Here is a 25,357-nt window from a genome sequence, read left to right as displayed (position 1 = left end):
CAAGACATTACCAATACGATTACAAAACTGAGACAGAAACAAGATGTAGGTACAATTTCGGTAGACTTTAGTCAGTTCCCTATAGGACATTTTTCACTGGCTAAAAGGAGAACCACTGATGCCTTCTTCTTTTTACTTACAATGCTATCCCCAGAAGGTAGAAAAAAATCAGAGAACTCTGTACTTGATTTTGACCAACAGGAAAGGACCAGCTAAATTTAGTTTAGGGAAGAGATGCTGAACTACTCTAACACAATTATCTCCTTAAGCAAGTAAATGTATCGCCACACCTCACTGATAAAGCAACTACCCTGTACCCTATTCGTGACACCAGTGACTTTTGAGTAGTATAGAAATATCATATCAAGAGTTGCAAATACACCTCCTTCATCTTTCCTTAGTATATCTTAAGCATTTCATTGTTTTAGAAATATTTTAAAAGAGCTACTGAGAAAACTATGCACCAAGATTCATTAATGAGTTCTGTATCAACATGCTAGGAAAAGAGCAACAGTAATCCTCAGTTCTCTACAAAACTTGCCAAGGCTACCTGTGGTATAGCTCTTCAGAACTATTCCCTAATGAAGGCTATTCAAATGCTGATAAGCTTATCTTTATTAATTTCAAGGAGCAGCTTCCTCTCCCCCCAAATCACCCATCTCCATCCCTTCTACCCCTTTCACAAAACAAGTATGTACATCCAAACACAGTATGCCCCATGCATAATATGAACAATTCTCTAGGTAGGATCAATGACTTAAGTATGGAATTTCAAATATTTTAGGAATCATGGGTCCACTGTCACTCTCCTCTTATGAAGTAATTAATAAGAAAAATTCAGCCTGAGGTTTTCACAGATTACAAGGGCTTTTCACAAGAAAAACTACTGCCATGATGACTTCTAAAGATGGTTGGTTGCCCTCATTCAAATTGCATCCACTGTTTTTGAATTCATAGGAATTTAAATGCTTCTTTGAATGTTCTATAAGTGTCTTGGAGAAATGTTAATAACAGTGCTAAAATAAGAATACTATTTTAATGTGTGATTCAAAAACTAAGCATTCATTAGCTGATTTCAGAAAATATTAACTTCGGTGCTACAACCAAAACAAAATCCTGGTCTGGTATTTCTTAAGTAATCAAAGATTATGTGAAAGAACAAAATAGTGCTTTGCAAACAGATTGCAAAAGAAGGTAGAAAGCATTTCTCTGGAAACATAGGACAAGTTTGCTCTGTTTAAGCAATGTAAACAAAAACCTGGGGGGTACCAATCAGACAGCTAAAAGAGAGCTTGGAAACTATTACATACTTATCACATCTGGCCTAATTATATCTCCTACCAACTCTAGCATTAATAAACATTCGCAAGTGGCTAAAGGCCTGTGGGTAATTTATATAATGCATATATGTATAAAAGCCTTTTTTCTCCAGTGAATATATTTACTTCCCAGAGATAAATTTCAAATCACACAACCACAGGATGTAAGCCCCTATCAGATAGTAGAGCAATCTATTTCAAAACAAGCCACACAGACTGAGATCTCCTTTCCATATGTATGAATATTTGGTAGCTATGTAGATGCAAATGTCAGGAAGAGAGCAGCTGTTATTGGGGACAGAGACTTACCAGTACTTGTCAGGAAGTTAACATTTCTCATCACACCTTCTGTGTAAGCTCCTGGCTCGTAACTGTCCATTTCACCTGTGACAATGTGAGCAATTCTTGCGGCCCGTCCTCTGATAGCACCTGCAGCTCGATCTAAATTATCAGCATCCTGGTCTCTCAAGGCTATGATACATTTGTTGACATCTTCTAGGATATGGCTCTCTGTAAGTAAACAGGTCAAATTAGTTTCGTGTTATTTTTTTTTTATCACACAAATCTAGCATACTATAATTCATGTTAATTTCTGGTTGTGGATAATGTGCACATTGGAAGTAAAAGACATTGACAACTAAGAAGAAAAAAATACAGATGTGACTTTGATTATACCTTTTTCAATAGCTCATCTTGTAAAACAAAAATTTTGCATTTTTATCAGCAAGTTTTACAGATTGCATCTTATTTTAGATTCTAGTTCCAGTAGGTTAGATTTTAGATTTGAGTGACTTACAGATGGAAATTAAGGAAAGATTCTAGATTGAAACAAAAATAAAATGTATAATGATGGAATACTTAATCCTGATTAAGCACAATACTATGCAGATTATGAAACTCTTAAAAAAATCACCTGCCCTAAATATATAGAAAAATAACTACGGTGTTCCATTCAACTAATGTTCACTGATGTACGATATTTAACACAATTACAGAAATATTATAAATTAGCAAATGATGAAAATGGTGAAATATATAATTTTATACTGTAAAGCAATAACCTCACTACATCTGTGAAAAGACATATATAAAAAGGGCTTTAAAAAGATTGATTGAAGTAAATGAATCCCAGAGAAATTTGCTCACTCCGAAGAGTATCTCCAGACCTCTTTCTCTCCTTCCTTCTTTGCATGATTAAGGCATGAAGACCGCTGGGAGTTATTAGTATAGTCCAACAATGTTTACTTTTTCTATAAAATGATTAATACTCCCGGAATAAAACTAATGAGTGGAGCTGAGTAAATAGGTAGAATATCAACAAGCATGGGCAATGATATTTCTAAGAAATTAAAAAAATACTAAAGAAATGGTTTCTATTTTTATTAAATGAATCCCCACCCCAAATCTTTAAAGACTCTACTACTTCAAAACACACAGAGAAAACAACTACAACAAAAAGGCCTCAGTAATTCCAGAACATATTGTTAACTCCTCCTTCCCCCTCCCCCTCCCCTGCTCCCCCTCTCTCCCCCTCTCCCTCTCCCTGGATTTGCTGACTTTCTGCAGGTAAGCTACACAAGACAGGTATTCATAAAGCTATTTCCTTGCAGAGTCACACCTTCCTCTTATTTTGTAGAGCATAATATCCAAACCATCAAAGAATACGGTCGTTGGTGAACTTCTTAGACCTGATGTCTACTATTCCTCTGCAGGTCTCTCATGCTTTAGTTATATCTATTTTACAATTTTCCAAATCTGCCATGTTTTTTCATGTCTCTGTGCCTGTGGGCATATTAGAACCTTGACCTAGACTGTTCTTTTGGGTTCCTGGACCCAATGTCAACGTGTGTGTGTGTGTGTGGGGGTGCTTCCCCACAACAACAAGCAACTCTCTGTATACCAGCTGGGTGACCTGTAATTCAACTCAATTCTGACACCATCTACCTGGAGATAGCATCAGATTCCACAGGTTAAGGGTTTAGTCCCACAAGACTGCCCCTTCCCACCCCGCTACAGACATCAGTCAAAAGCCTAGATCGTTACCTGTGCTTCTGCTACAATTTGAAGGTTCCCCCCTTATGGACTTCAGACGCTGGTCCAACTTCAGGTTGTTACATATATTTCTGACCAACTAGCTATAAATCAGAGGTTCCCACAACCTCCTTTTTAGGTTTGATTATTTTGCTTAGAGTAGCTCACAGAACTCAGAGAACCATTTTACTTACTAGATTTAACTTTTATAACTCAGGACCAGCCAGCTGGAAGAGACGCAGAGGGTAAGGTATGGGGAAAGGCCCAGAGCCCCATGCCCTCTCCAGGCATGCCACTCTCCCCAAATCTCCATGTGCTCACCAACCTAGAAGCTCTCCAAAACCCATCCTTTCGGGATTTTATGGAGGCTTCATTACATAGGCATGATGGATTAAATCACTGGCCGTTGGCAACCGATTCAGCCTCCAGCCCCTCTACCCTTCCCAGAGGTAAAGGGGTGGAACTAAAAGTTCTAATCACATGGTTGGTTGCCCTGTCAACCAGCCCCCATCCTATGGCGGGGGGCGGGGGGGGGTCCCAAAGTCATCTCATTAACATACAAAAGACAGCTTTATGGCCCTCATCACTCAGTATATTCCAAGGGTTTTAGGAGTTCTGTGCCAGAAGCAGGAAAAGACCAAAGATATACCTCTTATTCTAAATCACAATATCGTAATTGCCAATCCCCTCTCGTCTGCTTGCTCAACTCCTACTATTCTTTTTTTTTTTTTTGGCCATGCCCCATGGCTTGCAGGATCTTAGTTCCCCTACCAGGGACCAAACCCGTACCCCCTGCAGTGAAAGGGCAGAGTCCTAACCACTGGACCACCAGGGAATTCCTTACTATTCTTTTAAGACACTAGTTAAATGTCCTGCCTCAGGAAATCCATGCTGACCTAGAACAAGGCAAACTTTGTTCCAAGTTGTTTGGGGTTCACATAAAATGGTCTGTATGTTTTCATTAGAGCTTCTTTCTGTGTTTTAGTGATATACTAATGAAACTATCTCTCTAGTAGACTAACAAATATATATGAGTGCAGGAATTTTATCTTATTCCTTGAGGTATCTAGCCCTTGGTACAGTACATAGCACCTGTTAGGTTAACCAGAATGTTTGTTGAATGAATGAATGAAGTCTTCTTATAAGATGCACCTGGGAACAGTACATTATTTTGTCTAAATCCTAAATCATGGGTTATGAACATTGGTAGACACATTTCTGTAGCCTTAAAATTAGTCAATTTAAGCCACATTAAGGACAGTAAGTTCATTTGCATGAAAAAGATTAAGTACTGAAAACCTTCATTATAAATTCACTGGAGTTTTAACCTAATTTGTAGCATTCAGTTATGAATGTGTCATTAAGGCCTGTAATAAATCGAGGCATAGTCCCGTCTCAACAGAAAGCACATGTGTATCATCATCATCATGTTTCCCTTGGAACTGAAGTACAAGTATAAATGTGGAAGGCGTAATAACGATCAGTTTTTTAAAAATCCACAGATGTGCCCTTTAATGCCACATTAGGAAGCTGTTATTTTCCAAAATATGTTGGTAAGTGTTTTTAAAAGCAAACACAATATATATGTATTCAATGCATGTTTAATCTGTATTCACTAAAGGTGCTTAATTTTAGATTGCAGAGCTGTTTTTCTCAGTTCTGTGAAAGTGAAAAGATATTTAGGAAAGAAAAAACATTGTTCATTTTTGGAAAATTAATTATCTAATAAACTCAGTAATTTCTGTTTAATTAAAGGTGAAATTATAGCTGTCACAAACTATTTTTTGCTATGAATTTTTCACTGGAAAAAATACAAAATATATTCACTAACAATGAATGTTCACTTCTATAAAACAATGATATATATGCTTCACAATTTATTTTATTACTTTAAATGGAGAATAAAATATACAGTAAGAATTTTTCTGATTCTTTTTTGCTTGGCCTTATAGAAGTTTGTGTGGTTATTGCTTTTGATTGTGCAACACAATCAGAAGCCCTGGTGTTAATTATGTTAAAGAACCATAGAGTTAAGGTCAGATATGGAAATAAAAACCTTACATGAAAATATACAATATAAAAAATAAGGAAAAAAATGACAAGAAGCATATACCCAGCGTTTATCTGAAGCAGCTATACTGAGAATGTCGGAGATGATGACTAAATGATCTTTTGAATTACTAAGATTAAATATGGCGCAGAAGCATTAGGAAAGGTTTGTAAGATTTCCATTATTGTGACACTTCCCCATTATTCTGAATGTTTCACAAAATGCCAGCAACAATTATTTGCATGAAATTCTAAACACAGAGTACCAGAAAAAGAAAAAAAAATATTGGGCACCTCCCATATACACAGTAACTAAACATTAAGCTAATGTCTTAAAAACAAGTATTTCTTTATTTAAGGTGAACTTAAGTAGTTAAAAAGGCCTTCATGATAGCTTGAGTTTTTATGTCTAGATATATAAATCCACACCTATAGGAAAGAAATAAAACACCAAATACTTTGCATAAAACTTTCTACTGACATATCTCTTAAGTCTTCGCTGATGGAATGAGTTTACTCATTAGATGCAGAAAAAATCATTAGGAACTCTACCTCCAATTTATTTTTTTTCTCAACTGCACATGTACTTGGATTTAACAATTACATAACTTTTACAATGAGGTTTAAAAGAAAGAAAATATGTTATTATAAAACAAGTACACTTGGAAAACAGTTGACCGTTGAACAATGCTGGCGCTAACTCGTGTATAACTTGTGTCAATAGTTGGCCCTCCGTATCCCCAGTTCCTCTGCAGATTCAACTAACCATGGACGGTGTAGTACTGTGATATTTACTGTTGAAAAATATCCTCATGAAAGTGGACCTGCGCAGTTCAAACCCATGTTGTTCAAGGGTCAACTGTAGTATATGTTTTGAAGGATTGATTGAAGATTTGTCTTAATCGTTTCAGAGTGTCAGCTTAACATTTGATTTGGGGTGAGGGGTGAAATGTCCTAGTATTACTGCAAATCCTGAAGTACATTATTTTAAGAGCAGAGAATAGCTGAATGACTAGCAATTACTGTCACTCATTTTATAGCTATCCTGAGAGGCAAAGGATGATTTTTATTATGCTGGAAAACAGTATAAAGAGGGCAATAAAGGAACTGATCTTAGACTGCAGGACATTTCATTTGTTGCAAACTTCTGTGGGTGGCTCCATCTTCAGTCATCGCAGCAAGTGTACCACAAGAAGATTTTGAAATATATTTTAAATTTTTTTCGACGATTTTTTTCTTAATTCTTCAGTTTTCTACAATTAAAGCTAGAACTTGCCTCAGGGAAAGTAGAAAACATACAAAGCAGAATTTTATAAATCCATAACCCAAAGAACAGACCTAAAGTAGAAGGACATTTTATTCGCAAAAGCCACACTTAAAGTTGCTTTCTTTTAATTCCCAAAGCTGGGCTTTGAATACATCAATGGCAAAGCCTGAAGAGGTTTATGCTATAATCCATTGAATGGGGAATAATCTACCACCAACTGTTTCCTCCCCTGATATCTGCATATGTAAAACAAAATTCTAAGGAGGAAAGGAGAAGAGAGAAAAGAGTATTTTTCTAAAGAGGAAACGTTTTCCTAAAGAGACTGAATTATAAGCCAAAAGAGATTGAGTTTCTTAAATTGGCAAGATTAAGTTTAGCAACCCATTGTATATGAGCTCAGAGATTTAACTATGTATAAGAAAATGTTTCAATTTTGCACACCTGAATCTCTACCTATAATTTTAAAATTCATTACACAGGCAACTACACAGTAATTTTTCTCCTTCACTCCCCCCCCCCCCGCAAAAAGAAGCTATAAAGCCAATGGAATACACCAGTATATAAGTTAATTGTTGTTTATGTATCTACCTAAAGGTGGCCAAAATTTTTTTAGTAAGAATTTGATCATGATGATTGTTCTCCAAATAACTAATACCCTGCATAAATATCTAGGCAAATACTATTCTGAGAATAAAGAACATGTATATAGCTAAATGTAAAACTTTTTGAAATTTCATGTCCCTTTTCTACATCCTTAGAACCTTTCCTCTGTCTCCTTTCCTGAACCTAAGTATTGCTATGTGTTAGAAAATGTAGATGATGTAAAAGATAAAGGTAAATCCCCTTCTGTAAAGGGTTTAAAAGCTAGAAACCAGAAAGAATTTTCTTTTTAAAAATTAAAAAGAAATTATTGAAGTATAGTTGATGTAAAATATTAATATTATATAAGTTATAGGTGTACAATATAGTGATTCACAATTTTTAAAGGTTATACTCCATTTATAGTTATTATAAAATATTGGTAAGAATTACTTTCTTTCATTATCTTTTATTCTTCCCAAAATACGATAGTCAAAATTATCTCATCGTTTTAACGAAGTTTTGTTAACCTTTATCACAAAAGTTTGCCTAGTTTCTCTGCACTATAAGCTATTTATTCTTCACTGGACTTTAACCAGCTCAAACTTACTTGACCCACTTTTGACAATAATCAAAAGAAAAATAAAGATTGCTATTCCCAAACTAGTTCTTTACCAAACTATACTTAAAGGAATTCTGCAGTACTTAGGCAGACACAGTTCTATAGAAATAAACACACACACACACACACACAAAGTCAATGAAGTCTTCATATTTCTTTTCATAAGTCTCAAGTAGGCGCTTACAACAGTTTTCTCTGTGAAGTAAAGAAATTTATCAAAAGCTTAGAAATAGGCAAAAGGTACTATTGCTTGTCCCTTCAGTGCCCTCCTGGGCAGACATTGTGAACCAAGCCTACCTGGCAGATATCTAATTCTCCAGCAGTGTGTATCTTTTTACCACTTGCTATTTACTATTGGTTAGGATGTTTTACAATTCTGTAGGGGTTTTACAGTTCTGTAGATGCTCATTTTGTTAAAAGGGATAGCTAGGTAAATAATTCTCGTCACACAGGAATGCAAATAAATTTTTATCTGAGATGGGAATAATTTTTATAGAAAACATAATACTGAAGGTTACATTTTTACCATTCTATAGGACCATCAACCAGTTTTCTTTCTAAGTTAGAATTTTATTTAACCATTCTTTCTTTATCCAGTTTTCCTTAAACAAGTATTATCATCTTGGTGTCTCTCAATAGTGAATTTTTGACAGCTGTTCACTTTAAATTTGTAAAAGTCTTGCTTTCAGCTTTGGAAAATTATTCTTTGACTGTGTATTTTGTCTTGAAAGCTACTAATTTTTCAAGTATTTTTTCTACCCATGGGGAAAAAATGTAAAGGATAAATTACATGTGGAATCATAGACCTACATGTAAAGTGCAAAACTTTAAAGCTCCTAGGAGAAAATCTAGGTAGCCTTGAATTTGGAAATGACTTTTTAAATACAACACTGAAAGTATAAAAAATGAAAGGAAATAGTAACAAATTGGACTTCATAAAAATTTAAAACTTCTGCTCTCTGAAAGGCACTGTTTGTTAAGAGAATGAAAAGGCAAGCACAGATCAGAAAAAAATATTTGCAAAATATATTTGCAAAAGAACTGGTATCTAAAATCTACAAAGAATTCTTAAAATTCAACAATAAAAATTAAAAAGTCTATAAATATTAGCAAAAGATCTAACAAAGACACCCAAACAAAGAAGACATATAAATGAAAAGTAAGCATATGAAAGGACACTTAACATCACATATCATCAGGGAATTGAAATTAAAACAACAATGAGATACCATTACACACCTATTAGAATGGCCAAAATTCAGAACCCTGAGAATACCAAGTACTGAGGAGAATACAAAGCAACAGGAACTCTCATTCATTGCTGGTGGAAATGCAAAATGGTACAGCCACTCTGAAAGACAATTTGTCAGTTTCTTATAAAACCAAACATGCTCTTACCATGTGACCCAGCAATTGTGCTACTTGGTATTTACCCAAATGAGGTGAAAACTTATATCTACACAAAAACTTCACATGAACATTTACTGAAGCTTGGCTTATAATTACCAAAACTTGGAAGTAACCAAGATATCCTTCAACAGGAGAATGGATAAACAAACTGTTATACATCAATACAATGGAATATTATACAGCAATGGAAATAAATTAACTATCAAGCTATAAAAAGACATGGAGGAAATTTAAATACATATTGATAATAAATTAAGCCAATATGAAAAGGTTACATACTGCAGTATTCCAACTATATGACATTTTGGAAAAGGCAAAACTATGGACACAGTAAAAAAACATCAGTGGTTGCCAGGGATTCAGGAGTAAAAAGGGAGGAATGAATAGATGTAACACAGGGGATTTTCAGCATAGTGACACTATTCTGTATGATACTGTCATGATGGATGCATGTCATTATTACATTTGTAAAAGCCATAGAATTTAAAACACATAGTGAATCCTAATGTAAACTGCAGAAGGTAGTTAATGAATCAATATTGGTTCATCAATTACAACAGCAAAGAAGATTCTTGAAACATTCACTATTCAGCGCCAAGTCCACTTGAGACCTTTAACAAGCACTGTGTTCAGCTTCTAAACTGGAAGAAAACTGATAATGTTCAATCTTACATATTCAATAACATTCATAATTTACAGATATCTATAATTAATGTGATAGGAATTTTGAACATTCTTCAATTTTCCAAGAATATAATTAAGTTTGATCCTTTGCCCAACTCTTTCCTAGCTTTTACACAGTAACATCTCTGATCGTCAATTTGCTTGAGTTTTTTTTTTTAATAAATCATCATATTAGGGGATATTATTATTTATTTATTTATTTATGGCTGCGTTGGGTCTTCATTTCTGTGCAAGGGCTTTCTCTAGTTGCAGCAAGCGGGGGCCACTCTTCATCGCGGTGCGTGGGCCTCTCACTCTTGCGGCCTCTCTTGTTGTGGAGCACAGGCTCCAGACGCGCAGGCTCCGTAGTTGTGTTTCACGGGCCTTGTTGCTCCGCGGCATGTGGGATCTTCCCAGACCAGGGCTCGAACCCATGTCCCCTGCATTGGTAGGCAGATTCTCAACCACTGTGCCACCAGGGAAGCCCTTGAGTTTTTAACAAATAATTTTGGAATGCCTGTTTTCCATAATGTGCATATCATAATCAACATATATATGCACATTATTTCATTAAATTCTTATAACATGCCTAAGAGGTAGGTCTCTTACCTATCATTTTTTTTCAAAACATAATAAACTTTGTTTTTAAGGGAAGTTTTACATTCACAGCAAAATTGAGCAGAAAGTACAAAGGTTTCCACTTACCCACTCATGCACAGCCCCCAACCAGAGTAGTACATTTTTTACTGTCCATGAAGCTACACTGACACAATATTATCACCCAAAGTCCAAAGTTTAATACATTAGAGTTCACTCTTGCTATTTTACATTCTTTGGATTTGAACAAAGGTATAATGACATATATCCACCATCGTAGTATCATACAGAACAGCTGCAGTGCCCTAAAAGTCCTCTGTGCTCTGCCTATTTATTTATCCCCCATGCAACCCCTGGCAACCACTGGCATTTTTACTGTCTCCACAGTTTTGCATATTTCAGAATGTCACGTAATTGGAATCATACAGTATGTATCTTTTTCAGATTGGCTTCTTTCATTCAGTACTATGCGTTTACGTTTCCTCCATGGCTTGTTGGCTTATTTCATTTTAGCACTGGATGATATTCCATTGTGTGGATGTACCACAGTTTATTTATTCATTTACCTACTGAAGGACATCTTGCTTGCATGCAGATTTTGGCAATTATGAATAAAGCTGCTATAAACATCTATGTGCACGTTTTTGTATGGATGTAACTTTTCATTTTATTTTGGTAAATACCAAGGAGTGTGGTGATTGTTAGGTCGTATGTTAAGAGTATGTTTAGGGTTTTTTTTTTTCTTTTAATTTTTATTGGAATATAGTTGCTTTACAATGTTGTGTTAGTTTCTACTGTACAGCAAATGAATCAGTTATATGTATACATATATCCCCTTTTTTTTTGGATTTCCTTCCCATTTAGGTCACCACAGAGCACTGAGTAGCATTCTCTGTGCTGTACAGTAGGTTCTCATTAGTTATCTATTTTATACATAGTATAAAGTGTATGTATGTCAATCCCAATCTACCAATTCATCCCACCTCCCCTTCCCCCTTGGTATCCATACGTTTGTTTAGCTTTGTTAGAAACTGCCAAACTGCCTTCCGAAGTAGCAGTATCATCTTACCTATCAGTTTTAAAGATGAAGAAATCAAGGCTTTGAGCAGAAATGTATAATTCCAAAATTCATAGTTACAGCAATTGAGCCATAGCTTGAAATCAAGTTTATCCCACCTACTAAGGTCCTAGAAATGCTAAGGTCTCATCTGGCTTCAAAATATGGTTATTCTATAATTATATTATTCAGCTACCCCAAATATACAATGGGAAGGAGAAATTATAGGTCTAAAATATTTTCTACATTTTATAAAATGGTGCAAAAGATTGTTTATAATATTATGTACCTGAATGCATTATAAGTTTTCACATTAATTTTAACTGAGCATGAAATATCATCTAAGCATACTTAGAGGGATAGTTTTTTTGTTTGTTTTTGTTGTTTTGTTTTTGCGGTACGCGGGCCTCTCACTGTTGTGGCCTCTCCCGTTGCGGAGCACAGGCTCCGGACGCGCAGGCTCAGCGGCCATGGCTCACGGGCCCAGCCGCTCCGCGGCATGTGGGATCTTCCCGGACCGGGGCACGAACCCACGTCCCCTGCATCAGCAGGCGGACTCTCAACCACTGCGCCACCAGGGAAGCCCTATTTATTTTTTGTAAAATAATACTATATGTCATAATACATAAGTTTCATCATTTTAATGATTACCATTTCAAATTATACTCTATCTTTAATTAACGGTGTTATTAAAGAGTGAACCTCAATAGGTAAAATTTAGATGACTAAGCACACACCAATTGTTAAGAGCTATACATTGCTAAGGTAAATATATGCCTGATGCCCCCTAATATCAAGAACTAATATCATTAGTTCTTCCAGGATTATTTTTCCTCTCTCTCAACTTTCTGCCTGAAAACTAGTAGTAATTGTAAAGTGGTATTTTTAAAAATTCATTTATTCAATGAGTATTTACAGAGTTCCTACCACTAGATATATTGCCGGGTAAAGGAGATGACAAGATAAATAACTCATTGTCTTTGCTTCAAAAGAACTCACAGTCTAATGACAGAAAAGAGCACCTAAATTAACTACAAGAAATGTGATTAGTGTCATACTATACATGGGTAAGAGTGTGGCTAAACCATTTCCTTTTCCTACAGTGTACTGCCTCTTTCTATGTTTGTACATCGTTGCATTACATACCATGGATTGTTCCATTAAGATCAGATTGATCCAGCGAGTATGTCTTGGTCTTTTTTAAGTTCATTGTGTATTTACATGTTCCTTGATGACTGTGAAAGTAGGGGTGTAGTAATTTTCCTATCAAAATGATATGTACATGATCAATAGTCTCTAATGGCTCTAACCATGAGAGTTTGAAGACAAGTAACTGATGTTCTGTCCTATTAATTGCTAGCGTGATACCTGTACAAAAACTGAAGAATTATTTAAAAGGTATTTTAGTGGGAGAGTTTTATGTTATATAACCAATTTATAAATATTATTTCATTAGCTCATTTATTGTTAACATCTTTTTTTTCTTTGCACATTTTAATTGTTTTTAGGTGCTCCTTTTATAACTTGTAAAGTACAATCCATGTCCTTTGTGTGTGGACATCTTAGTTCAGCTTAGATTCAATACAGGAAGAGACAGGCATGGAAATTTTAAAACTTCCTATTTAAAGATCAAAACAAATTAGTTCCTTTTTTTTCCCAATTCTGTGCTTAAGAACAAGTTTTTGCATCATACAGAAACTTCCAAAGTAAAAATCGGCACGAATAGCAGTCCTGTCCGGCAATTACAATAACCGCATTGGACCAGTACAATCTATCTACAAAATACTGCAGTTCAAAGAAATTTTTGCCAAGATTCAAACATGATGAAAGACAGTAGCACATGACACAAACATTCATATACTAAAGATCACAGTAGGGGAAGCTAGTGGAGGTACTGTAATGAGGCTGATGATAATAAAATGAGGAAGAAAAGTAATATGACAGCAAAAACTGCTGATAGTAAGAAGAGGTAAGGTGCTAAAATGACTCCTAAAAATGTGAAACAAACAGGTTGTTTTTTTTTTTTTTGATGCTATGTCTACATAAAAAGCAGAAAAATATAATCTTTGTTCAAGATCTTAAACAAAGATATGAAACTTCTAAAAAAAGTGCCAATAGCCCAGTTGGCCTACAACAGCTTATTCTTTCAGTTTTAAACCTCTACTGTCAGACCATCTAATCAAACCATCTTGAACAAATTCAGTGTTATTATCTCAGCAACCTTGCCTGGAAGGTCATTCCTCCCATTTAAGCATCTACGCATGAAGCCAAAATGCAGAATTTCTTTGCTCGTTACCCTGCCATACCATAGATCTATGCCATCATCTGAAGAAAACTGTCACCTACTGCTGAAAAACCTCTGGGATATTCTGCATCCGAAATCAGGGACTACCATCATTCTGAAAAGACAACAATGTACAACAAAACATAGGGCAGCAATAAGACACAGAGGCATTAAAGCACAAATAATTTATGTGGCCTTATTGTCAGAGTCCTAGATGATAATTTTGGCTCTTCTACTTACTAGTTCTATAAACTTAGAAAAAACAATATCCCTAAGCCTTAGTTTCTTCATTAATAAAATGGAATGAATAAGATTAACAATCTCTGAGACTGTTGTTAAGATTAACTAAAAATATACATAAAAAACATAGTACATGGCATCTAGTAAGCAACCAAATACAGTTTACCCTTAAACAATATCAGTTCGAACTGTATAGGTCCACTTATATATGCATCTTTTTCAATAAATAGTAATACAAGACTATACAATCTGTGGTTGTGGAACCTCAGCTACAGAGGGAGGGGGAAGACCACTGTAAAATTATACGTGGATTTTCAATTGCACAGGGGTTGGCAACCCTAACCCCAAATTGTTCAAGGGTTAACTGTATTATTTAATGTTTGTACTTTGATTTTACTTTTGCAAATCAGTCCCATTCCTAAATTAGTCCTTTTATTTTTCTAGTGGTAAATAGAACTCAAACTATCCATTCACTTACCTAATTTTTTCACTCAATTTTATGTAAGCAAAAGGTATTTCTTATTATTATCCTTTAAATTCATCCATTTAAATAAACCTTGTATATATTTAATATGTACAACATGATGATTTCATATAGAGTGAAATGATTACTATGGTCAAGCTAATTAACATATCTCCTCACATAGTTATCATCTTTTTGTGTGTGATGAAAGTACCTGAAATCAATTATTTTAGCATCTTTCCAGTGTTCAATACAGTATTGTTAAATACAGTCATCATACCTGTACTTTAGATCTTTAGACTTATTCATTCAATATAACTGCAACTTTGTACTCTTTACAAAGTACATCTTCCCATTTACCCCATCTCACCAGCTCCTGGTAACCAGTATTCTCCACATTTGAGTTCAACTTAAAAAAAAAATTATATTCCACATATAAGTGATAGTAGGCAGTATTTGCCTTTCTGTCTGGCTTAATTCACTTAGTATAATGTCCTCCAGGTTCATCCATGTTTTCACAAATGGCAGGATTTTCTCCTGTCTCATGGCTGAATAAATGTTGTGTGTGTATATATATATATATATAGTTGTATATATGCTGTATATATGTATAACTGTTGTATATATGTTGTATATATGTATAAATGTTGTGTATATATATATATACCATATCTTCTTTATCCATTCATTTGTTCACCCGCACTTACGTTGTTCCCATACCTTGGCTCTCGTGAATAATGCTGCAATGAACATGGGAGAACAGATACCTCTCTGAGATCCTGATTTCATTTCCTTTGGATATATACCCAGGAGTGGGATTGCTGGATCATATGGTAGTTCTATCTTTAATTTTTTGAGGAATCGCCATACTGGTTTTCTTAATGGCCATAACAATTTACATTTCCACCAACAGCGTGCAAGGGTCCCTTTTCTCCACTTCCTCGCCAACACTTATCTTTTGTCTTTTTTGATGACAGCCATTTTAACAAGTCTGAGGTAATATTTCACTGTTGTTTTGATTTGCATTTCCCTTATGATTAGTAGTGTTGATAATCTTCTCATACATCACTTGGCCATTTGTATGTCTTTTTTTTGAGAAATGTCTACTCAAGTCCTTTGCCCATTTCAAAATATGGTTATTGGTTTTCTTGTTATTTAGTTGTTTGTGTCCCTTATATATTTTGAATATTAATCCGTTCCCTGATCAGATATATGTTTTTTTTTGTTTTTTTGCTGTACGCGGGCCTCTCACTGTTGTGGCCTCTCCCGTTGTGGAGCACAGGCTCCAGACGCGCAGGCTCAGCAGCCATGGCTCACGGGCCCAGCCGTTCTGCGGCATGTGGGATCTTCCCGGACTGGGGCACAAACCCGCGTCCCCTGCATTGGCAGGCGGACTCTCAACCACTGCGCCACCAGGGAAGCCCCAGATATATGTTTTGTAAATATTTTCTACCATTTAGCAGACTGTCTCTTCACTCTGTTGATTGTTTCCTTTGTTGCGAAGAAAATTTTTAGTTTGCAATCCCATATGTCTAGTTTTGCTTTTGCTGCCTGTGATTTTCGGTTCATAATCAAAAAATCATTGCCCATACCAATGTCAAGAAGGCTTTTCCCTATTCAAGAAGCTTTTTCCCTATCATCATTTACTTATTGAGTAAATGAGGGAAAAACACTCAAAATGGAAAACTCTCAATGTACATATTATCATTACTCAGTTTGGAAGTACATTTAACGAGGCAATTAAAACACTTCTGAACAAAAGAGTAACTGATTTCATCTCACATGAGCCTGGAGTACCTCAGGTATAATTCATGTGATTAACAGAATGGCTGTTATCATTTCATACTATATTTAATGTTACTGATAATTCAGGGAACATAAGAAGGTAATCACCAATCCAAGAGGTACATAGCTTTAAAGAGAACATAGTGAATTTAATTATTTGAATTTTTGATTATCAAAACTATTGATTAGATGCATAGAGCTTATTAATGGTCTGGCTGTTCATATCTCTCTTTACTTGTTTGTTTCCCTGTTAGACTATGAGCTCCTCGAGGAAAAAACACTGCTTCTTCCTCATTTATTGAAGCTTCAGAACCAAGACTGGTGTCAAAAATATAATAAACACTCAATAAAACTTGTTAAAATGAACACTGTACGTCGGTATTTTCTTACATTCTTTATTAATTTACAAATTATATTGTTTATTCATATGTTAATATATCAACAATAACAGACCTGAAATATTATTTGCAAGACAGGTACTGTATAATATTTTATTCATCTACTTAGCACATTATTTACTGGATTTCTATTATGTACTGGGCACTCTGCTAATTTTAAGGTAAACGGTAATTATATTTTTCAAAAGTCTTGTCTGTCTTGACTTGGTTTCAGTCCTTGCTACACAGCTCTAGCTTAGACCTAATCAAACTTTTTTGATAGAATGTTCCACATGAAAACCTAGGGTTGTGATGTTGAATTAGGTAATTTATATTAAACGATTTGTCTGATGTTTGGCGCATAATATATACTTAATAAATCATAGCGTTATTCTTTCAATTAATCAAGGAATTACTTAAAAAGAAGTATCTAGTGAGATGATCTCTAAATGAATTTTTATTAATTAACTTTAAACAGTTTGTCTAATTTCAAGTGTTTGCTACTTATTTTGCCTCCTCAAGGAGGTGATAATGTCTCTCCAGCCATGAAGAGTGTTTCTGAGCTATATTAGATTGACCCTCACTAATGCTCTTGCAACCATTTGTGTCCAGTGTTCTTCTCCTTACATATGAGTGATGAAGGAATTCCTACACATTACACAACTCAAAACCATATAGATACCTCTGGGACATTTTCTTTGGAACCACCACCCTTCTCTGCGTAACACTACTATCACATTTCTTATTCTTTCACTGCACTCTACATTTGAGTAGTACATTAAAATGTACTGGACCCAGATGACCTGTGTTCCTGCCTTGTGCCACACTGGTTTGCAAGGTTGTTATTTTTCTTGGCAAGTTATCTCTTAAAACAGGCTTCAGACTAAACCCCCTGTCTTTCTAATTTGTACAAACTCTCTTCTGGTCAGAATATTGGTGACTGGATTTGTTACACCTGTTCCTTTTAGCCATAGTAACCACCAGGTCTGTGTTGGTCACATATTGAAAGCAGCATCTTTATAGACTGACTTTTCTGCCTAAATAGACATTTTAACCTTTTAGCTTTTACTACACAGTAGAATGAGACATTTATCCAACATCATGATTTGGGGAGGCAAAGAAACATTTTTTCTGCAAGTGTTATCTACAGTATCATCTCTCCATGAAGAACAAGAAAAGGACACTATCTAATGGCAGCTAATCTAAATAGGAAAGAAACTGAGAACATACGAGAATCATTTTGAGGAATGTTTTCCAACTATATGCATCCTCCTGACCCCCAAAGAAGGCCTGCCTCCCCTTTTGAGGGTCAGCATTTAGAATAGACAGGAGTGGGCTTCCCTGGGGGCTCCGTGGCTGAGAGTCTGCCTGCCGATGCAGGGGACACGGGTTTGTGCCCCAGTCCAGGAAGATCCCACATGCTGCGGAGCAGCTGGGCCTGTGAGCCATGGCCGCTGAGCCTGCGCGTCCGGAGCCTGTGCTCCGCAACGGGAGAGGCCACAACGGTGAGAGGTCTGCGTACCAGAAAAAAAAAAAAAAAGAATAGACAGGAATTATGACCCATTGGTGTGATGCAGAGGTAATGATTGAGATGCTTTAATCCTTCATTTCTTCATCTTTAGTCACTCTCCTTCATTAAGACAGAGAATGAGAATGGAATACAAAATACTGTGGGGCTTTTATCTCCATTGAAGGGTATTTTCCTCTCCACCATCTACTTTATATGTGAGATCTATAAGCTTTGTTGTATGGATTTCCAGTGTGACAGGGAAAAAGTCAATAGTAATGTGACTTTGTTTTCTGTATCAATCTTCAGATATTTAAACCTGACACTGTATAAAGAAAAGCCATTACAGTTATAATAAAACCCTACTCGTATGTTTACGGTATATATGTGTATACAAGTAAACACAACAAGTACAAGTACTTGTATGTACAGATACATACATATATACAAGGAACAAGTACATACAATATACTGGTATGTGTATTGTTTGTATATTAGAATTTCCTTTAATTGTCCAAAGAACACAAATAAATAATTACTATTATTACCCTCATTCTTATCAAAGAAACAAAGGCAAACAGTAATCAAATGGCTTATTCCAAGTTCAAATACTGATAAGTGGTAGAGCTGGGATTGACCCCAGGAAGTTCACATCAGGAGCTTTTGCTCTAAATCACTTCTTGATGCTGTTACTTTAGTATAATTATGTTATTAAAAGTAATATATACATAAGTTTTCCATGCCAATTCAATGAAATAGGCATTCATCTCCGTCACAGAAAATGTAGATTGTGTTGATATGCTTTACCTTCTTGAGGTTTAAAAGCTTTCAGAATAAAATTTTCTTTCAAAGGACTTTATCTAGAACTCATTAAATTGTTGTTTTGTTAAACAGCTATGAATTTGCTCTTTAGGGGCCCCTCTGATAGTAATGAACGTCTGTCATCTGACTTTCCAAGAACATCAAACACCTACCAGCGGATTTATGTGAGAGTGGAAAACATCCAATTACTTTCAGCGAATGCTTTCTTAAAAGGGCACGCATTCTAACTACACAGGGAATTTAAACAACTGTGCTTAAAACATAGAAAACAGGAAAGGAAGATTTGAGTCAATTCATCATTTTTATTAGGTACTCTCAACCCTACCCAAACCACACCTAAAAAATTTCAGTGGCATTTACTACTACTTCCCCACTCCATTTTTAAAGCAGCCTATGCACATATCAAATGGATGGACTTATATATCACATAATGTAGGAGGAATACTTAGCATCAATAATAAGAAGAATTAAAGAAATTCTTTGAACATTGCTGCTTTTTAGATCACTCCTAATATCTGATTATTCCTCCTTTCTCTTATTTCTTTAATTAGCTGTGGCTTTGATACTAGGCATACACTTATTTGAAGCCAGAAGACCACTCTTAACAACTTGCAGATATGCAAAAATGTTTTCACTCATTATTTACAGTTCTACTTTAACACTTTCAAATTACTTTCTAATAAATTTCCAATTGTATATATTTCTCATTTTTCAAAGGGTGGTTTCTTCCTCCCTCAAATGTAAAATTATAGTTCATTCAACCATTTCTTTCTCTTGATAAAGTACATGTTATCTTTGGGTCTCAAATTAGAAGCTCCACCACACACAACAGAGGAAGCCCCCAGATCATTCCTATTGGCACAAAGGACCAGAAAAGACTGTGAAGTGAACAAAGATTCACTTCAATGTCCTTCTTTCTTTGTCACTTTCTAATGTATCTTCTTCCAAAACCCAAATTTTAATTGTTCTTAAGCTCTCCAAAATATACCACCTAGGCCTGCCACAGAGATCTCCTTGATATATAAATATCCCTCCCACTCCCTATGTATTCTTTCAATAATACTCTTATTCTTTAGTAAAAATGACCTTGGCAATCAACGTTTGGATTAAAGAAATTCAAACTAAAATGTCAATGACTGTAATTCAGATGTTTAAAGAGTACATTAAACCTTTTAAAAGAACAGTGTGGTAAACTCACTGAAAATGAATGTGTAATTCGCAGACTGGAATGGGGAGATATTTTTCAATCACAGAGTTATCCTCACTACTCCTTATCTATATAAGCAAGCCACAAACACACATATCTCACACTGCTGACACATCAGAACAGACACTGCCAATGGACTTCTGACCCTAAAATGGAAACAGAATATACAAAATAACCTCAGAATACCTTGGCATTTCTCTTTTGCTAATGAGCACATTGTTCTAACATTATTCTGAAACAAAGTTATGGAATTTCTGGCACTATTTCATCAACCTAATTATGACTGTATCAAATTTACTTCTATTGACATTTTCTGGGTATTCTGTGTGTCTCTTATGTACCAGATACTTAGCTTATATCTAGAAACATGGTTAATGAGTGGCTTCAAATGGGAAAGCCCTGGGAAAGTTTGAATAATTAGAAGAGGCCAAAGGGAAATTTTCTGGGTATGAGAATTTATGTTGCCCTAACTTCACTTCATGCTCTTGGCCCACCTAATACACTTCCTGAACTCACACCTAAACTCATCTCATCCTCTTCAATCTAAATTCTACACAGAATTTCCTAGCCACAACAAGGAATGCACAAAAGGGTCATGAATGAACTTGGGGTTCTTCTAGTTTTAGTAGTTCCTGTGGGGTGACCAGGAGAGATAATATAATCAGAGTAAAATAGTACAGCTAGACACACTGGTGCAGTGTGATAGATATAAAACATCTCACCACATTTGATTTTGTAGAATTTGATTTGAGAACACTTTGAGAAATCAGAACTCAAAATGTAAGTTTGATAGCAGTGAGCCCATAACCATATACTAGATCACTGTCTTCTAGCTGGAGTCACTATAGAGACATTTGGTTTGTGTATAAAAATAGCAAAACAAGACTTAAGATTGAGAGTTCTCCTTCTAAAATGATAATAGGTCGCATTCCAAAACTTTAAAATGCAATGTCTAAAACCTAATTATACAAAATTCAAATCAGAGACCTTCTCTTTTGTTTAGCTTCTCCTACGTAAGCCCTTTTAGAGTGCTCTGAATCACTCTCTTCTGCCCTTGGAAACCTCCAAACTCAGGAAGCACTGAGTGCCCCAGATCTTTCCCACTTTTCTTTCCTTACTACCTGTTTCCACTCCTTCAGTAGCCTGAATTGCTCCCTGCTACTCTGATTAAGTAATACGTACTAAAAATAGGCAAAGAACATACAGATAAATACATTTGTATTTTTTAAAAAAAATTCCTAAAGGGAATGTCCTAATTACAAAATGCTACAGTGAGACAATTGAGGAATGACTCTGCCTAAAGAATCAGATCAAAAAGAAAAAGATCAGCCTTGGCCTTGGGATAAACTTTGGTGAAAATAATTATCCTTCAGCTGGAGTCAAGATCCCAGACTCGCCTGCTCCTCAGAGAATATTTTTATCTGAAGATAGGACCGCTTTCCTCCATCCAGCAGTTCCATCATACTTTAGGGACCTACCCAAGCCTAGCTCTAGGAAAACATAGAGTTAACTTTGCAACCCAGTACCAAGTCAAGAGTACGCTAGTCTTACTCTGATGTCAGGCCCTAGGCTTCTGCATCTTGGCCCCATGTCTTTATCTGGTAGAGTTTCTCCTCTAGAATGAGGCTCTACCTCTGATCCTCAGCCCTTGGGCTGAGAGCATCCAAAGTACTGATAGACTTCCCTTGTGGTTTCCCTTTACCTCTCCACATATTACCTGCACCTTGGTTCTCTGTCACTATGTTTCCTCTGCCTTCTAGAATAATTAATCACCACCAGGACATTCTTGTCACAGATCATTTGCCCATATTTTCAGGTTGTATCTTTTTCTACCGTCAGCAGATACTACGTTACAGCTGCCAGAGTGGCACTTCTTGCATCTGGAATATGCACTGTGTTTCCAAGATTCCTTCTAATCCTAGTGCAGGCCTTAAACTGCCTGTGTTTCCCAAAGCTTACTCTGTTGGTAAACAATTAGGATGAGCTAGACTAAGGATAATTGAGCTTTCTTTTTCTTATGTACACAAGAGTACAGAGGTCTAACAGATGAGGTGAATCACCCCAGATGGCATAGTTCATAACTGTCAGACCTGAGAATATAATCCCAGTCTCATGACTCCTAGGGTTTGGGCTCCTTTCTCTACGCAATTTTGGTGGATTACAGACAGCCAAATGCCATGCCATTCTTCAAGTAAGATTATGCAAGGAGGTGAAAATAAACATGTTGACTTGCCGGACTTTGAAGTGGAAGAAAGTATTAAATTGAATTACCTGATTTATAGGATATGTTACCCTAAGCAGATATTTAGCTTCTCTCAACTTCAATTTCTTCTGTTTGCAAATAATAATGTCATACTTGCAAATACTGTTTGAAAATTTAAAAAGATGTGTTTATGTGCTTAAAATTCTGTCTGGTATAAAGTAGGCCTTCAGGGGTACCTTCAAGATGGTGGAGAAGTAAGACGTGGAGATCACCTTCCTCCCCACAAAATACATCAAAACTACATCTGCATGTGGAACAAATCCTACAGAACACCTACTGAACACTGGCAGAAGACCTCAGACTTCCCAAAAGGCAAGAAACTCCCCACGCACCTGGGTGGGGCAAAAGCAAAAAGAAAAAAAAGAGACAAAAGAATAGGGATGGAACCTGCACCAGTGGGAGGGAGCTGTGAAGGAGGAAAGGTTTCCACACACTAGGAAGGCCCTTCACTGGTGGAGGGGGTGGTGGGAGAGAAGCTTCAGAGCCACAGAGGAGAGTGCAGCAACAGGGGTGCAGAGGGCAAAGCAGAGAGACTCCTGCACAGAGGATGAGTGCTGACCGGCACTCACCGGCACTCACCAGCCCGAGAGGCTTGTCTGCTCACCCGCCGGGGCAGGCGGGGCTGGGAGTTGAGGCTCAGGCTTGGGAGGTTGGATCCCAGGGCGAGGACTGGGGTTGGCTGCGTGAACACAGCCTGAAGGGACTAGTGCACCACAGCTAGCCGGGAGGGAGTCCGGGAAAAGTCTGGACCTGCCTAAGAGGCAAGAGACCATTGTTTCCTGGTGCATGAAGAAGAGGATTCAGAGCACTGCCTAAACAAGCTCCAGAGACGGGCGCAAGCCGCGGCTATCAGCGTGGACCCCAGAGACGGGCATGAGATGCTAAGGCTGCTGCTGCCGCCACCAAGAAGCCTGTGTGCGAGCACAGGTCACTATCCACACCCCCTTCCGGGGAGCCTGTGTAACCCACCACGGCCAGGGTCCCGTGATCCAGGGACAACTTCCCCGGGAGAACACACGGCACACCTCAGGCTGTTGCAACATCACACTGGCCTCTGCCACCGCAGGCTCGCCCCGCATTCTGTACCCCTCCCTCCCCCACAAACCCGCCTGAGTGAGCCAGAGCCCCCTAATAAGCTGCTAACTTAACCCTGTCCTGTATGAGCAAAGAACAGAGGCCCTCAGGAGACCTACACGCAGAGACGGGGCCAAATCCAAAGCTGAACCCCAGAGCTGTGCGAACAAAGAAGAGAAAGGGAAATTTCTCCCAGCAGCCTCAGGAGCAGCAGATTAAATCTTCACAGTCAACTTGATGTACCCTGCATCTGTGGAATACCTGAATAGACAACGAATCATCCCAAAACTGAGGCGGTGGACTTTGGGAGCAACTGTAGATTTGGGGTTTGCTTTCTGCATCTAATTAGTTTCTGGTTTTATGTTTATCATAGTTCAGTATTTAGAGCTTATTATCATTGGAAGTTTTGTTTATTGATTTGGTTGCTCTCTTCCCTTTTTTAAAATATATATACATATTTTTTCCTTTTTCTCTTTTTGTGAGTATGTATGTGTATGATTCTTTGTGTGATTTTGTCTGTATAGCTTTGCTTTTGCCATTTGTCCTAGTATTCTGACTGTCCGCTTCTTATTTTTTGGTATAGTTTTAGTGCTTGTTATCATTGGTTTATTTGTTTTTTGGTTTGGTTACACTCTTCTTTCTTTTTATTTATTTTATTACTTTTTTATTTTTTAATTTTTAATATTTTTTTCCATTTTAATAACTTTATTTTATTGTATTTATTTATTTATTTTTTATTTCTTTCTTTCTTTTTCTCCCTGTTCTTCTGAACCATGTGGCTGACAGGGTCTTGGTGCTCTGCCCGGGTGTCAGGCCTGAGCCTCTGAGGTGGGAGAGCCGAGCTCAAGACACTGGTCCACCACAGACCTCCTGGCCCCAAGTAACATCAAATGGCAAATGCTTTCCCGGAGAGCTGCATCTCAACACTAAGACACAGCTCCACTCAACGACCAGCAAGCTCCAGTGCTGGACACCCTATGCCAAACAACTATCAAGACAGGAACACAAGCCCACCCATTAGCACAGAGGCTGCCTAAAATCATAATAAGTTCACAGAAACCCCAAAACACAACACCAGACGTGGTCCTGCCCACCAGAAATACAATATCCAGCCTCATCCACCATAACACAGGCACCAGTACTCTCCACAACCCACTGAAACAACCTTACCCACTGGGGGCAGACACAAAACACAATGGGAACTACGAACCTGCAGCCTGCAAAAAGGAGACCCCAAATACAGTAAGTTAAGCAAAACGAGAAGACAGAGAAATACACAGCAGAGGAATGAGCAAGGTAAAAACCCAACAGACCAAGCAAATGAAGAGGAAATAGGCAGCCTACCTGAAAAAGAATTCAGAGTAATGATAGTAAAGATGATCCAAAATCTTGGAAATAGAATGGAGAAAATACAAGAAGCACTAAAAGAACTAAAGAGCAAACAAACAATGATGAACAACACAATAAATGAAATTAAAAATTCTCTAGAAGGAATCATAGCAGAATAAGTGAGGCAGAAGAACTGATAAGTGATCTGGAAGAAAAAATAGTGGAAACAACTACCACGGAGTAGAAAAAGAAAAAAGAATGAAAAGAACTGAGAAAATTTCAGAGACCTCTGAGACAACATTAAATGCACCAAAATCCAAATTACAGGGCTCCCAGGAGAAGAAGAGAAAAAGAAAGCGACTGAGGAAATATTTGAAGAGATTATAGTTGAAAATTTCTCTAATATGGGTAA

The 25,357-nt window shown here is 36.8% G+C and overlaps 1 protein-coding gene across 2 annotated transcripts in view; it reads right to left on the bottom strand.

Annotated features, from left to right (window-relative positions):
• The window catches only part of CTNNA3 (catenin alpha 3), a 1,595,169-nt gene that overhangs the window by 381,877 nt on the left and 1,187,935 nt on the right, over window positions 1-25,357 (bottom strand). For both annotated transcript variants that reach the window (XM_027130128.1, XM_027130127.1), the window contains exon 12: window positions 1,629-1,829. In XM_027130128.1, the coding sequence (XP_026985929.1) occupies window positions 1,629-1,829 (201 nt within the window). The remainder of the gene's footprint in view (window positions 1-1,628; window positions 1,830-25,357) is intronic.

This window comes from Aethalodelphis obliquidens, unplaced genomic scaffold (genome assembly GCF_003676395.1).
Source record: "Aethalodelphis obliquidens isolate GAN/ISIS:26980383/991018 unplaced genomic scaffold, ASM367639v1 scaffold37, whole genome shotgun sequence".
NCBI lineage: Eukaryota > Metazoa > Chordata > Mammalia > Artiodactyla > Delphinidae > Aethalodelphis > Aethalodelphis obliquidens.
The sequence above is the reverse complement of the archived record's forward strand: the minus strand, read 5'-3'. Positions and strand labels throughout refer to the sequence as shown.